Source organism: Nicotiana sylvestris, chromosome 2 (genome assembly GCF_000393655.2).
Source record: "Nicotiana sylvestris chromosome 2, ASM39365v2, whole genome shotgun sequence".
Classification (NCBI taxonomy): Eukaryota; Viridiplantae; Streptophyta; class Magnoliopsida; order Solanales; family Solanaceae; genus Nicotiana; species Nicotiana sylvestris.
In genome coordinates, this window is record NC_091058.1 from 159,474,937 (window position 1) to 159,492,664 (window position 17,728).

General features: G+C 32.0%; 1 protein-coding gene across 1 annotated transcript; it reads right to left on the reverse strand.

Annotated features, from left to right (window-relative positions):
* Positions 1 to 9,666: 9,666 nt before the first annotated feature.
* On the reverse strand, positions 9,667 to 14,361 carry LOC104246463 (ras-related protein Rab5). The gene is made up of 7 exons (XM_009802272.2): positions 14,228 to 14,361; positions 14,031 to 14,108; positions 13,771 to 13,938; positions 12,625 to 12,673; positions 12,313 to 12,386; positions 11,590 to 11,683; positions 9,667 to 10,068 (listed from the first exon to the last, which is right to left on the reverse strand). The coding sequence occupies exons 1-7, from the start codon at positions 14,264 to 14,266 to the stop codon at positions 9,968 to 9,970; spliced, it is 603 nt and encodes a 200-aa protein (XP_009800574.1). The 5' UTR covers positions 14,267 to 14,361; the 3' UTR covers positions 9,667 to 9,967.
* Between the last annotated feature and the right edge of the window lie 3,367 nt (positions 14,362 to 17,728).

The following is a 17,728-nucleotide window of genomic DNA, read 5'->3' on the forward strand; positions in this document are numbered from 1 at the left end:
CAACAATATCAACAATACCCACTATTCCCCGTGTATGGAAAATATCTCTAACTTAGCTTATGAATTCCACTTCTTCAACTCCACTGGCTCACCCACTATGGGTAAATCCAACATTAACATAAAATGGTATCCCCCCCCCAACATGACTGGTTCAAACTTAATACAGATGGTGCCTTCAATCATGAAAGGAACAAATCTAGCATTGGGGGAGTCTTTCGTAACTATAAAGAAATTTGGATATTAGGATATCAAAAAACTAACAAAGCTCTTTCATCCCTGCATGCAGAACTCCAGGCAATCCATGAAGGATTGAAAATAGCTACTCAATACAACCTTTTTCCATTAGAGATTGAAACGGACTCCACTGATGCTATCCATGCCCTAAACAAGGATCACCTTGTCATGATTAATATTGTTTATTCGTGCAGATTATTGATGCTCCAGCGGAAGGACCTGTCACTACAGCATAACTTCCGAGAAGGAAACCAAACGGCTCACCTGTTGGCAAAAAATGCATGCAAGGAGACATTTTGGCAAGCTTGCAAGGAATCGGCTAAACTACATCCAACACTTCCTTTTTTTGTAATCGAACAAGTTGCTAACGATCTGGATGTTGGCTACTTATCCAAGAAGTCACTAGACATTACGGCATTTAATAGACTAAGGCTTTTTGGCAACAAAAATGTCACAAACATTGGACTACCAAGCCGTGACAACTTACATTCTGAAAGTTTATGTCCTATGAACAATGTCTAATATTTATATAATATAAATCTCCCTATTATAAAAAAACAACAACTTGTCCACTTGTTTACGTTTTCTATAATCTCTAAAATATATGGTAAAGTCGTTAAATAAGATTTGTTTAACAACAAAGTAAAACATGTCCTAGACTAACATTGTTGGTCCTTTTTTCTATTTTTTGACAAGTTACAACAGTGTTTTAAAAGTTTTTTGGACTCGCTCTTGGGCAGAGCACTACTAAAACATCTTGAGACTCGCGCGTGAGGCTTAATTTTGTGAGGCTTACACTTCAAGTACCCGACTGTGCGCCCTAAATATGCCTAACACGGAACTCGCCCAACAGTTCTTACTCAAATCATGTGTCTAAAATTCTAATTAGCATTGTAGACCCTCAAAATTCTTTAACAAATCAAAGATGTATTCATCTACTATAAGATTGAGAGCAACTTACATAACGAGTTATAATATTGCATATTTAGTAACTGAGAACACCGTGAGAGTAAACATATTTTGGATTCAAATAGATAGCCAAAACTTATATCTTCACTTGCTATTGACCATCTTGTCGTAGCCTTATGTTTTTCAAAATTATCAAACTTTGATTATTTTGTTATTTGAAAGTAATTTTGTAGTTATTCATGAAGGAGTAATATTTTAAATTACAAAACATGTGAAGTTTATTAATTACTAACTTTTAGGAAGGTAAATTATTTATTTGATATTATTTATTAAGAAAGTATTATTTCTTATTATTTGAAAATTATGACACTATAGTCGATTTATATTACGTAGTAACATTAACATTATTGATTGTTTATGCTGGTACAAACATGCTAGAAATTTTATTTTCTAGGAGTTTCTTTAATCATTTATAATTTTCTTAAACTTTTAATGTACTTTCTACAATTTTTATATTACTATGCTATTTATTAATTTATAAATTAAAAAAAATTTAAAATGCGCTCGGGGCTTAAGCTTCACCTCATCTATATCTATATTTATATCTATTCTATCTATACTATATTAAAAGCACGAAGACCCTTAACGAAATGTTATTTGCCTTTTTTACCCTTTAAAAAAGATTTCACATTGGACAGCATTGTAATTTAAATTATTTTCATAATATTTAGGACTTTAAAATCAATTAAAACTTATCAAATATTTTCTTTGTTGAAATATTTATGGGTCCTAATTTTTAGGAATTTAAAATCATTTATAATTTACCTTATAATTCTTTTCCTAATCGAAGTATATAACATAAGTATAATTAGTCGTACTAAAATTGAAAATATTTTAGGGGTTTTGACACAGTTACCCATGAAAACAAAATTATTTACCCTTATCTATCCATTTATTTTTCTACCCATAAACTAATTACATTTCCTACCCATAATAGTTTTTGTGGTGAATTTCTTCTTTATTCTCCAATTCTTTTTTATTTCTATGCTTCTTTTATTTTTTTTATTTTTTTATTTTCTCCTTTTCTTTTTTCTCGTTTTCTTCTTATTTTTTTATTTTTTCCTTTTCTAATTTCATTTAACTTCTTTTTTTATATTCTTTTTTTTTCATAATCTAATCTCATTTACTATTTTCACTATTTTTTATTATTCTTATTTTTATATAATAAGAAAAATAATTGATATCGTAAATATTTATTCACCTTTTTTTTAAATATAACTAGTGTAATATATATTTGTCTTTTTTTCATTTTCTTAATTCAATTATTGAACTGAAATAATATGAGTTGTCACTTCATCTAATTCACTGAATATCACACTGACTGCTGCTAAGCACCATAAATTACATAATCAGATTCTAAGAATCAACACGTGATTGTCATGCAAACCTTGATCTCCTTCCCTACAAGTATCAGTACACACTCTACCATTAGCAGTAACACAACCAGTTATGGAGCAAGAAAGCATAATCTATGACCACCAAATCTCTATATATACTAGTTAGAATAAAAATGATAATAAAATATTGGAAAATACAATTAAGTAGCAAAAAAGACTTGTAGTACCATATGATACTAATATGGTATACATGTATACCAACAAAGTATATGATTGTTCTAGAATATTACAACAATTATCTGCGACTATACTATTGTACCAAAAGATTAAAGGATGCAATATAAGTATGACAAAATTACATGCTCGCATTGCAAGCTAAATATTCACAAAGCAACTTGCTCATTCCGCATACTAACAGGGAATATAGTTGTATGAGATCATTCCAACAATTGGCTATAACTATAGAAACTATTACATAATACACATAATCTATGTCTATCGGCACAAAAAAATTCTAGTACTGCAAATCATGTTCATATAAATAATTTTAGAATAGAATTCACGTAAAAACGCAGCTAAAACAACAACAAAAAATGTTCAAACTACCATATGATACCAATATGGTATATAACTATACCAACATGGTATACAATTTTACTTGTTAATTCCCAACAACTATATGACTATACTACTATTACATAACACGCATGAATAAAGAGAAAGATAAAAAAAATAGTGTACCACATATTAATATAATAAAGTATTTCAAGATATTGTACTATATTACTATTATTAAAAGAAAATCAAATAGTATACCAATTAAATGCAGCTAATATAACCAAAAAATGATTCAACTAGCATATGATACCAATATGACATATAATTATACCAATAGGGTATACGGTTCTACTAATTAATTCCAGGAAACTATATATGACTATACTACTATTACATAATACACATGCATAAAGAGAAAAATAAAAAAATAGTACACCACATATTAATATAATAATGTCTTTCAAGATATTGTACTGTAATACTATTATATAAAACAAATGCATAAAGAAAAAATTAAAATGATTACATAATAAACATGCATAAAGGAAAATTTAAAAAATTCAAAATACTGTACTATTCTACTATTACTAAAGAAAAGTCAAACAATGTACCAATTAAATATAACTAATACAACCAAAAAAGGCTCCAATTAGCATATGATACCGGTATAGTATATAAATATACCAACATGATATACAGTTGTACGCGAAGAGTTTAAAAAAGATTTAATTCTATTATTAAACTGAAATAATATTAGTAGTCACATAATCTAATTAACTCAATTTTCTACATCATAATCTAATATCAGTCAACTTGGAAAATTCTCTAAACATAAATTGCCAACTTTCGGTAAAGCAATACAAATTAATCTCCGGACCTCCGAATTCGACTCCAGGCAAATACTATTCCAGGGTTGTTTTCACAAAAATCAAACTTCGGTCAACATTTCCAACTTAGGCTTCTAAACCAAGAACCAAAGGGACCAAAATAACCCGAAGCCTTTTCGGAACGAAAATAAACCTCGCAAGTTATAAAGCCAAAATTACACGTGTGTAAAGCATCAAAGTGGGAAAGAAGGCACAAATACATAAAACAATCAGTTGGGTCATTACAAATGATGACTACCTATACAACCTTACAATTTTGTGGCAGACTAAAACCTTAGAAATTTTTATTATTTTTTGATAGATCTTTTTGTTAGCCTTTTTTTTCCCCCTGGGATGGATGATAAAGACATGAAAGGAAAGGTGGATAGAACATACATCTACTTAGAAAATATAGGGATATTGACAACGTCAGAAAGAGAAGAAAGAGAGGAAAAAACGATAGGGGATGAAAGAAAAAGGGAGGAGAAAAGTTAGCTACAAAGAAAACAAAAATAGGAAGATAGATGGCTGGGTTATTATTTTTGATTGCATAGGTATGTACTGTAATTATTTCTAGAATGGGTAAAGTCGGGTAATATTTTTGGATAGAATAGGTATATAACATAATTTGCTCAATATTTTAAGGCAAAACGTTGGCTCTACTTGTCAAGAAGACAAGTAAAAAAGAGTCTCTAGGCATAAATTTTTATCGCAAAATATATAATTCGTTTATGATGTTTTATCTAATATTTAATATACATATTCAATTTTAGACAAAACGCTATTCCAAATGAAATGCCATTATTCTTTTTTCAGTTATTTAACAAATGATAAATTCATATATCATTTATATATTTAATTATTTAATATAAAATATTAAGATTAGTCATTTTTAGATTTTATGTTATCGCATATCAGTGTGAGCTATAAGGCTAACCTTTTCATGCCCATTAGTTCAAAAGATTCAAATTTTAAATTTGTTTTGTTTGAAAAATCTTGAAGAAGTACTGTATGTTTTTTTTGTATTAGGTCATAAATATAACAATTATTTTTATAAAATATTCCCACATAAGTCATAGTAAGGTCTAGGAATTTATGTGGCCAGGATTTCTTTCATTATTGAGTTAGTTAAATGGGGTCAACGTTCGTTAGTTTTAAGATTCTTATATTTTTCTGTAGTTTTATTTTATAAGTCAGACACATAGTTTAATAATATTTATATAAAGTTTTAAAATACATATTCATTGTTATAGGCTACATGCACAAATCACATAATTTAGCAAAATATCGTTAGCTTTTTTTACTATTTAAAACTAGAGTTCACACAGAGAAAAATAATTATTTAATTATTTTTCTTAATATTTAATAATAATAATTTAATTAATGCTATAATCATTAGGAGTTTGAAATTAATTAATATTTGCATATTTAATCTTTCTTTATTTGAACTATATTGAAAATACTAATATTTAGAACTTTAATCATTAAAATATTACTTATATAAATCTATACTTAATTATCCGAAAATAATAAACATTATAAATGAATAAGATACATAAAAATATTAAAGGAAGAGGAAGCATGGGTTTGGGATATTAATAGAGGTGGTCGAAGTGTTTTTGGAAACTTTTTATACGAATTGATTCATATGAAACTCTTTTATATTAAAATATTTTATAGTATACAATATATTTCGTTAATAATAGTATTTATTATATATTTAGCTTTCAAAATTTTTAAATTAACAATTATAATTTCTTAGAATATTCATCATAAACAAAATAATATACTCCAAAATTATCAATTTTGCCAACAAGATTACTTATAAGATATTAACAATTGTGTATAATGTTAAATTTTGCTGAATAGAAGTGGGTTTCTTGACTACAATTATTATGACTTTTAAAAGGCGTTTCCATAGTAAATTTTATAAAAGTGATTCTTAATTCTTTGAAATCTGCAAAGAATTTTCATTCTTTTTTGAACATGTCATGCATGGATAAATTTTTACCTAATCGATTTTTACTACTTGAAAAAAGATTCTTATTGAACAAAATATAATCAGCTATACACAATCAATATTCATCATCTTCAGGAATTTATATTTTTATTTATAACTCAAAGAAAAATTTAAATAAATATTTTTAGTGAGAAAGGGTACACGCGCAAAGCGCGTACACTAATACTAGTATATACTATATTAAAAGCAAGAAGCCCCTTGGTAAAATGTCATTCGCCTTTTTTACCCTTCGTACGTGTATTTTATTTTGGATAAAATTGTCATTATAAACTCTAATAAGTTTTTCCTATGGAATAAAACTAAAAGTTGCCGTTTATTTTCGTTTTTGTTGCATACGGCTTTTTCTTTATTTAGGTTTAGGTTTCACTTTAAGTTTAGAATTCTTTTACCAATAAATATTTACTTAGTTATTCTTTTCTTTGTTTAGGTTTAGGATTCACTTTAGATAAAGGATCCTTTATCAAAATTTAATTCTTAAGCTACAGATCTTTGTAACAGCTTTGTTTTCTTTTTAATTACCGGATGTAGCTTTATTTTGTTAACAACTTTTTTTGTTTTAATTATTGTAGGTATCTTACAATTGATTGTTGGAAGAAGTTCTTAAAATTTTGTGGGTTTGGATACGGCGTAACGACGTCTCTAGAGGTAGAATTTGTTTGTATTTGAGGTAAAACCTTTTAATCTTCAGTGTGTTTTTAAGTTAAGTAATAATAATGGTTAATGTATTCTTGACAAACAATTACCAATCGAAAAGTTGTTAGTTTTGTACTTTTTGTTTATAATTTTCATATGATTATCAGTTTAGTGACTTATTTACAGATTTTGTACAAGTTGTTTATACATTAGATCATTGCATTCCGTAACAAAAAAATAGTTACGCATTCATGATATCAATTCAAGATCTTATTAATTCAAGATTATTTTGCCTTATGTTTTATAAATTAAAATTGTTAATTGATGTGCCAACTCAAGTTGCTCATATTTTTTAAGAATTTTTTTATTACCTCTTTTGATTGATTTTATTATAGATATTACATGGTCTAATTGTTACTTAAAGAATAAACATTAATAAGTTACGTCCAAGATTTTGATGATTTCGTCGGCTCAAGTAAATGATTCTCCTTATCTCATAAAAATAGTTATAGAACTATGTTACTACTTACTATTATAGATTTTCATCATAAAATTTTTAAGGAATATTAATTTTAAGGTGTGGTGCAGGATTTTTTCGTCTCACTTACAATTTTAAATTCTGCTAAACAATAAAATTGCGTTGCACACACAACTAAATTTATTATATTTTGAAAGTTATATGTCTTTGTTGAAATTCAGCTGCGAGTTTGTTCTTTCAATCTTTGATCTTCATAAATTGAAATTTGCTGAAATAGCAATTTACTTCAATTTACTTTAGGATAATTTAATTATTTTACTTTTCTTTAATATTTATACTATTCTATGTATTGTTATTAATTGTTTGAAGTTAAATCATTTGTAAATAAACTTTTGCTTTATATTTTAAGTAAAGCTTAAAATACACTACATGGAGATAATGGATAGACTTGCCGTATGATATGGTGTTGTATAACTAATGTAAACTAAGTACTATACATTGTGGCGTCAGTGCATTAGGATCTTCTTTTGAATAGAAGTTCAAATGCTTTAATCGACTTTTACGATCTTACTGCCTTGTTGGTACTAAAATACTTGTGCACAGTTGATTTCAGGTATACTCGCAATGACAACTTAAATAGAATTGACAAACAAACGTGTGCCAAGTAAGTTTTTAAGAAAATCTAATTCTCGAATATGAGTCTTACTTATTTAAAATGAATTAGTAAAAGAATTAAAAATCGCAACAAATTAATCAAGGCCTTTGATAAGACTCTTACACTTGTAGATGAGGAGGTAATCATGTTTTCATATTCGTATTATGTTCCATATATTTCATATTATTTTAATCGTGATATTAAGGTTAAGTTTTTACATGAAATAAAAATTCAACCTATTTTTCTCAATAATCAAGCTGAAATGCGGAATAAATATTTAGAACAAAGCCAGACCTATTACATCATAAACAGCCACATAAGTGGTCTAAATCCTAATTTTCGTTTGGTGTACAAAGAGCTTGAGATTGTATTCAATAATAGTACTATATTCAAAGATTGCAACAAATAACAACAATAACAAAAATATACTTTGCACGATCCACAAGTAGGATCTAGGGAGGATAGTGTATGTGCAGAATTTACCCCTACCTTGTAAAGATAGCATAGTCAAAAGATTGCAATAATAAATTTTATACCATTAGTTCTTCAAAAGGTTATGTTTCATTCGAAGAGGTAGTCCAATGCGCCAAGGGAAAATATCGGGTGATTTCTTTTGGTTTCATTTAATTTCTTCACATTTCATCGATTAATTTTATATTAAATGAATGAATAATATTCTACTTCTATTTACTTAATAATTTATTACTAACTTAAATATATTTTCTTTTAATATCTTTTGCAGACGTACTTGATATTTTAGTGAGAGTTTAGGCCTCCCTTGGAGAAGCAAAAAAGAAACAAAGAGAAATAATATTAACGAAATGAAACGTAAGTTAGAAGTTAGTTTAACTTATTCATTTATTACGATAAATAATTATTAATTGAATCCAAGGTAGTTAATACAACTGATATAATATTTAATTGTAAGTTTCAGGTATGATCCTGAAATTATAACCTTACGGGGAGATTTATAGCATGTTTGGCCAAGCTTCTCCAATAAAAAAAAAGTGCTTTTGATTAGAAGCAGAAACAATTTTGGAGAAACAAAAAAAAAGTAGATTTTTCTCAGAAGCACTTTTTTGAGAAGCACTTTTGAGAAAATACACTTGAAAGTACTTTTTAAAAGTTTGACCAAACATTATTGCTGCTTAGAAGTGTTTTTCAAATTAATTAGCTAAACAAAAATTGCTTCTCACCAAAAGTAATTTTAAAAAAGCACTTTAAAAAAAATATTTCTCAAAATAAACTAATTTTTCCACGCTCCAAAAATTTATGCATGAAAACCTATTGACTCGCTATATGATGTTTAAGGGTAAAATATACCAAAGGTAGAATTTCAGAGGTAAAATTGTAATTCTTTATCCTTTAGATTGTACCCTCCATTTTTCTTAATAAGCTTGTGAAGGAAAGTTCATATATCTACTACACATATTAGTAGTACATAAATGTTCGAAAAAGCAACAGCTCTCCAAATTCAGGAATTATTACTGAAATATAGTTATTATTATGTACTTTTTAGTTGAAATGCAGACATTGTCGTACTAAAGCACAAGATAAAAAAGTGGCACTAATACCATCCAATTTTTTTTTTTTTGTTGATATTCTTATAAATATCTAATAGTTTTAATTTCTATCGCGCTAAAATATAACTACGCTCATTTTTTCATTTAAATACATGTAGCATTTATTTGGACGTTTTTCTATTATACATAGTTTATACTTAGTATATACAACTCTTTTATTAAGAGACGCAATTTTCACGTGCTCCGCCGGACGCTCCCCCTTTTAAAACAATGGTTTCTATCAAGCGGATTAATTTCAGTTACAATCATCTTGACCTTAAACGAATCTTTTTTAAATTTTTTATTATCTAATCACTGCCTCGCAATATGCATTTGAGTTCTGCTGCTCCAATCTTAACTTAATTGGGCAAAACTTATTAACCTATACTGCTATACATAGTTTTTTGGGAGTAACAGGGTCCAATTATCAATGATAAGTTGGGGGTAAGAGGTCGTAGGAAATTCCAACTATTTACAGACTAAACAAACAAAAGAGTACATAGTCTACATATTCTACTGGGTATTTCAGAGTAAACAACGCGGCTCCCATTTTCCTGACTTCAAACCCAGTACCAGCACAGCATGAAAAGCAAGCAACGTCTGGAAATGATGGGTGATGTTCACGGAATGAATGGAGCGATAGAGATGATAATACTTAAGTACAGCATGATGCAACTTTTGATCCCTGCGCTGGTCTGTCAATTAGTACCATTCCTGCCGGATTTTGTGCAGGTTGAGCTCTAGGCAACCGTTTAGCTGTAGGATTCCAACTCAGAAGTTAGGGCAGCAGGTAACTAAAGAGAAATTTAACTTCTCTGACATGCAAAATAGAAGTGAGAGACCTCCTAAAAGCACGGTCTAGGAAGTAACAACCAAAATATAAAACATAAACAAGAAAAAATGGACGCAATTATGTAGTCATTGTCCCAAAAAGAGAATTCCTAAATAATGTCATGTGGTCCAATTGTATACCAAATCTAGAGTGTACTCAATGACTGACATTGAAGCTAGCCTAAACTGGACATCTTGGTTTGAAGCACACTAAAGCTCTGAAAAACATGTCAGGGTGCATTGTGTTAGTAACGTTTAAGTGCAGGTACCAAAGTATTCAGGTATGCACCTTTAACTTTTGTTAGGTTGAATTAGCAGATAACCAATCCATCAGTGAAATAGATCAAATTAGTGAAGACCATTTGCAATTTCTCAAGCAGTAGGTGATCAGCGCATTAACCAAAAACATCCCAGGATTTATAAGAGCTACCTATAACATGGATAACTTAGGTTCACAGAGCAAAAAGTAAGATTTACCACCAATTATGCGAGGAGCTAAGCTGAGGGGACATTTATTAATCAATACAAAACACTGCTTTTGCAAAATCTTATAGTTTTCTTCATGTGACAAGAGCATACGCTTGTAACTGACATAAATGAATGTACACAATCTTGCGATTCATGTAGCATGAAATTTGTTAGGAAATTTACATATTGCAGTTAACATCAGCTGGGATTAGTTCAAGTTTGAATCAATAAGAGATGCATGCTAGGATTGCTAAATTACTGTTCGAATAACCATTTATGTATTCCAGGACAAGCTTCTCATTCACTCCCAGATCAGTTAGAACGTAGATGAGATTACACAGAACCGACCTATAATATGGTTGGATTAAAAAGGGTTATCATACAGTGAGCTGAGAGATAGCAAAATCAAATGGCACCGGAGAAGTCTCTAATATATCCAGAAGAGTGCAATGTAGCTCTCACACTATGCTTTGGAACCATTTAGCCATTGGAGTCCTGTTTGCCTCAAGAAGCTAGTACTTGTAACAATTTGCAACCATTTGATTTTTCCAGTCAGAAATCGACATATATGTCTCATGTGCTAAAACTAAGGCTTTTTTTTTTGTGCAAGTAAAATACCCAAAGTCTTACCCAAAGAAAAGAAAAAGGAAAGAACACTGCTGAGCTTTTTAGCAACTACTGCAACTAGTAAACATAAGCCAACAAACATCTTTTATATCTTAAGAGAGGGTGAATGTTGCCGGCCAGACAATTCCTTAAAACTATGCCCACAAAAACTGAGTATTGCATAGCACAAGGATAACAAGGAAACCTATAAGACAAGACTGACCCTGTACATTTGAATTACACAGTCAAATTTCAGAAGCCTGAGTAGTAGAATGTTTCACCTACTGTGGCATAAGCCATTGAAAAGAACAGATGAAAAACAAAGAGACCAATAAAAGGAAACATGCACACCAACAAAACAATGGAATATACCTATTTCGTAGAAAATATCATTGACATTGGTAGCAGTTTTGGCAGAGGTTTCCATGAAAAAAAGACCGTTTTCCTCTGCGTACAGGCGTGCTTCCTGCGAAAGCCGTATCAAGAAAACTATATATCAGGAACCACAAAACAGCCAAGAAATTTAACTAACCAATTAATGGTATATCTTAGAAAATGGAAAGTGACTAACCCAGTAGAATAAGTTATTAATAACAAATGCCAAGTTCTGATTACATATCTTTTAATTGCAAAAAACTCAATTATAGAATAGCATTTCGGAAAAAGGAAAGCCAGCAGACTTTTCCTTTAGCTCTGGATTGCACAAGTTGATTCCCACAGACCACAACAATGAGTGTTTCAGTTTTACATTATTTGAACCAGGTATCTAGAGGCCAGTAACATGTTTCTCTTTCAAAAATCAGTTATCCTCAATGAATAATAAACACCTGTCCTAAAACTTAAATAGACAAAATGAGAACATTCATAACTACTTTTTACAAATTCCATAACAGTCTAGAGATAGGAAATGTGTAGAACTATACTATAGAATTGAGACCAGACACAATATGATGAAATCAATACAAGAACTGTGCTTCCAATCAGATGGTTGGAAAAGTGCAATGCAATCAAAGTAACCTCAAATAAGAATATGGTAGGCGTCACCACGTATACCCACAAGGCCACAAGAAAGAAAGAAAGAAAGAAAACACTTACTTCTGCAGTCACCTTCCTCTTATCTTCCACATCGGCTTTGTTTCCAGCAAGAGCCATGACCATGTTGGGATTACCTGTGCAATTGTTAAAAAATTACTTCACTTTACCGAAAAATATATTCAGATGAAGTTATGATACCTTTAATAACCTTATTTGAGTCATAAGGAAATAAAGTAATGGAGTACAGGACAACACAGAGAAACGGATAAAAAAGATGTTTGTAGATCTCTATATTGTTTGCAATAAACTGATAAAGAAAGAATATTCGAACTTCTCGATTCGAATAAAGTAGATAACTTGAGAGATAAGCACCTTGCTTCTGCAACTCTTGAACCCATTTTTTTGCTCGTGCAAATGATTCCTAAATTAAGAAGGTAAAAGAAGATTACACCAAGAATGAAAATGATATTATCTAAATTGACATGCATAGACATAGGCACACACAATTAGACAGCACACATGCACAGCAAAGAGTTAGATAAACATGCGTGATGCTGCCCATTGCCAAGTGTTGGCCGTAAGACGCCGAACAAATGAAATTTAGGAAAATGATCTTCTAGCTCCTTAAGATTTTAATAACTTTTTTACAATTTTAGTGAAACGGCCATTCCTAAGAGAAAAACGCTAACTTAAATTGTTTAAGACTTTATAATTGTCCCCCACCCCCCTTGAATTGAAATTTCTAGCTCCAACCCTGATGATAATGATAATTATGCAGAAGCAAAATCGACAAAGGGAAAGCAAAAGCAAACATGAACAAATATTTTGCCTGTAGTCCTAATTCAACATGAATGACAAATCAAACTACTGCTTGAATCCACTCAAGCCAGCTGCTCTCCAGGGTCCAAAATGTCCATAAAAGCATAAAGAGAACAAGTAAGTGAAGAATAAGCATAAATGTAGTTCTTGCAAGCTAATGCACAAAATGAAGCTACCTCTGTTCCCGATTACTCTATTATTCCTTTTCACGTTGCAATACCAATGCATTCAGGCAACTAGTATAAAGCCAAAATTATTGCATTCATAAGACCCATTCAATTGCTATTTGATTAGCAGACTGAACATGAGGGCCGAACCCATGAGACTAACTTGATCAGGTGGGATAGTTATAAGCCCTTTAGCAATCCTCATCGTAATCCATGTGGAACAAGTTGAAGCAGACCAATGAGCTGAATAAATATTACTCTCTCTGACCCAATTTATACGCTGCACTTGCCTTTTTAGTTCGAAAAAAGATACTTTTCTATATTTAGAAATAATTTAACTATAAACTTCTCATTTGACCCCTTAATGATATAATTTACAATCACAACAATATCTAAGATTTGGTTCAAAAGTTTTTCTTTTTAACTTGAATCCCGTGTCTAGTCAAACAACACGACGTGAAGGGAGTGCTATATATAGCTGACTCCAACTAGTTATGGATTGAATGGTAGTTGTTGATAAAAAGAATCTTACAGTGCTTGTGATGTCATACACGATGATAGCAGCTGCAGCACCTCTGTAGTACATAGGCGCTAAGCTGTGGTACCTCTCCTGACCAGCAGTGTCCCAGATCTCAAACTTCACCGTAGCATTGTTAACTGACACCGTTGACGAAAAGAACGCTGCTCCGATCGTCGATTCCTGTGATCATCAACAAATTACATGAACTTGAGAACTAGGGGAAAAACCCCTAAAAAGTCAAAATTTGAAGGCTTGTTAAGAAAGAAAAATACCTGGAATTCAAGGAATTGACCCTTGACGAATCGTATAACCAAGCTTGATTTACCAGCTCCCATGTCCCCTAATAACACCTGAACAGTCAATTAAACTCACCATCAAATTTAATCCATAAATGATTGATAGAGAAGAAAAAAGCTTTTAACAGAAGCAATAAAAAGGAGGAATTGATGCATGCATGAATCAGACTTACGAGTTTTGCATTGAGATTATTGTGACCGGTTGACGCCATGATCAAATGAGGAAGGTAAAAATGAAGAATTTACAGAGTCTTTCAGAGGTATTGAGTAAGAGACGTAATTGATGAGACGGTTGGAAAGAAGTGGAAAATTGACGCGGATAAATAAAGAGCTTAGCTTGGGGCCTGACGTAAGCTAGAAGGCCTAAACAAAACTTGAAGGCCGAAGAACTCCTTTTCTTTGGACTTTTCTTGTCCATTCATCTGACTAATAAAACTAGTTGGGCCGGCTAATTATTGGATCTTTACACAACGAAAGCCCACCCACCACCAATTACAACAACAACAATATACCCAGTATAACAGTATACCAATACCCCCAATTCACATCTAATAATCACCAATTCACCTTATACAATCCCCAATTCACCACAAATCCAACCAAATATCCAACAACAACCAAACATCCAATTAATACTTTAAAACTAACAAATTAAAGCTCAATTGAATATCAAAATCCAAAACTAAGCAAAAACTAATTACAACAAATTAAAAATTGTTCAATCTAATTCAAAACTAGTTTTATTAGTGTAGTTCAAAGTATATGAAAGTATTGGTCAAGGGGTATTTTTTATAACATCATCACCATCTGATGAACTTTCATCTACAAGACGATATAGAGAACAGTCTTGTGGAGGACGGGGAGAACGATTACGGGGAGTAAGGGAGAAATGATCACGAGGAAGACGGGAGAAACAATCACGTGGAGGTCGAGCCTCTAACGATGACTCACGAGACTGGGGCAACGGAAAAGCTCCAGTAGAAAGAAGAGTTCTAATCTGAGCTTGCATATCAAGGAATTGAGCATCTCTAAGCCTTTCTTTTTCCTTGGCCGCTTCTAGCTCAGATGTAAGCTTTAATATTGTCTCCCGCATAGCCGAGAGGCTCTTCCAATTAAGTTCCTCGCTCTATGAGGAAGTCCCTATTCCTTGCATTTCACACCTAAAGCGATAGAATTTTTTCATAGGAATCACGTATACCTTCTCCTATTTTGGACCGCCAACAACCTCCAACCATATTCTTTCAGCATCCTCGTCCGAAGGTTGGGTTAGCTTGCCCGATTCATCAGCTGGCTGACTACGAATGAAGTCCTCCACGTTACTTTGGTGGCGACCCTATATTATTTTAAATTAAAATGCTATTTAAAAATTCTTATAACAGTAAATTATGACACTTAAAGAAAATTGAAAGCTTACATATGCAGTCTCTGTCCGATCCTCGACCCACCTATCTACATCCCCCTCTTTCTTCTTCTTTACAATATGCGTCTCCTTGAATAGCTCATCATGGCTCATTGGACGCCCATACTTCTTTTCCTGAAAATAAATTAATTTAGTTAATAAATAGAATTGATATACTTAGAAAAGTAAAATAATTTAAGCAATTACCAATCTTCTTTTTATTATCCCCAGGCTGATGAAACCCCCAGTGTACAAGGAGCATCCCTTCTCGAATGAGCAAGCTTTTTTTCCTTTTTCGCTCCTCTCTAAGAAATTCGCGGTCTGCCATTGCTTTAACAAATCATTCCACAAATGCTCAAGACACCAGCCAGACCTCTTATTCTTCTTTCTACCGTCCGAGAAATGATTCGCCAATCTCTTGCGAGTTTTATGATGAAAATTTGCAGCCACTTCCATGCTATAGCGATCTTTCCATACACACTTGCTCTACATTTCAAAAGTTAAATATTAAATGGAAACATCATAAATAAAAATTATTAAACTGCTTAAAAAACATTTATACCTTAAACCGATTGAAAATTTGCTCCTTAAGCGAGAATGAAAAATCAGTCCAAGTCGCATAGGGGCCATCATAAAGCTTTTTGATGGCATTGGTGATTATCTTCGTAGTCTGCTTACCCGTCTTGAACCTGCAATTTAGCAATAAAAACACATGAATATATTATTAAAAACATTATAAAACTATAGACGCAAAAATGGCAAATAACTCTTACCCGTCACCCTCAGAGACTATGATGATCCTTCCATAGCGGTCATAATGCACTACCTCTAGATCATCATCCTCAACATGTGTATCAGAGACATGTGTAGATGTTGTAGGGGGCTTAGAGCTACTGTCTCGCAGGCGAAGGCCTGAAATGGATGGAGTCGATGATGAAGATGGTTGCGATCCCTGTGACTACGACATAGCTAAATGCAACCCATATGGTTGTGATACTGATGGTTGTGACTTGAGTGACTATGATATAGATTGATGTGATCCATGTGGGTGTGATATGTAGGGATGCGATCCATGTGGCTGTGATGCAGATGGCTGTGATCCACGTGGCTGTGAGACAACTGGACTGTATGTCGGACATATAGTCCTATGGCCCTGTGATAGAAGACCTGGTGTCTAGATAAAGGTGTAGGACTCGTGATGCTGTGGCAGCTCAGTATAGCCGTGTGGTGGAGAATAAGACATAGGTATCTCTGAAGAGGGTGGAAAAGAGAGAGTATTATTATTGTAACGATCCGACCGGTCTTTTTGAACTTTTGCACTTTGATCGCCAGTTCCTGGGCATGACTTGCCCCGTGTAACGTATTATGATTGATGTAGATCGTTGATTTTGGTTTTCAGTAAAAATCGGAATGAATTTAAAGGAACCGTCTCAGTTGAAAGCCTTGAATTTGAAAGATTTGACTAAGAGTTGACTTATTTGTAAATGAGCTCGGATCGGAAATTTTATGATTTGGATAGCTTCATTGGGTGATTTATGACTTAGGAGCGTGATCATAATGCATTTTGGAAGTCCGTGGAAGGATTTGGCTTGAATTGGCAAAGTTAATATTTTTGGTGAATTCCGGTTGATAGGTGAGATTTTGATCCGTGGGTCGGAATGGAATTACGAGAGTTGTTGTAGCTTAGTTATGTCATTTGTGATGTGTGTGCCAAATTTCAGGTCATTTGGACGTCGTTTGGTCGACTTTTTGATCGAATTCGGATTTCGGAAGTTTTGGAAGAGTTTTTGGAAGATTTTGCCGTTTTGAGCATAAACATGTAATGATCCAAAGATACATTTTTAGTTCTAGAGATCGAAATTTGATTTCGAGACTTCCAGAATTTTGATAATGAATTATAGGATTGATCTGAAAAGTTTGGTATAATTTCATCAAGTCGCGATTGGGTTTTTGACACGAAACATGAGTTAATTGTTTAACAAGCGAAATGAGTATTGAACTGAGCAAATGAGCTCCGAATTGAGTTTCGACTGAAGAGCTATGTTTATATTATTATTTGTGACTCATAGGAACAAGAATCATCGAATTTCGAGTTCGTGTGATGGAGTTAGAGCTTTTTTAGTGAAAAGAAAAGCTGTTGCAATTTTTTGGGCAGTTTCTGCATTTTTCGAGCATGTGAATAGTGACCGCACCTGTGTAAATAGTACCCCGTGAATAGTACCGTGAACAGTACCCCCGTGAACAGTCGTGAACAGTCGTGAACAATGTGAACAGT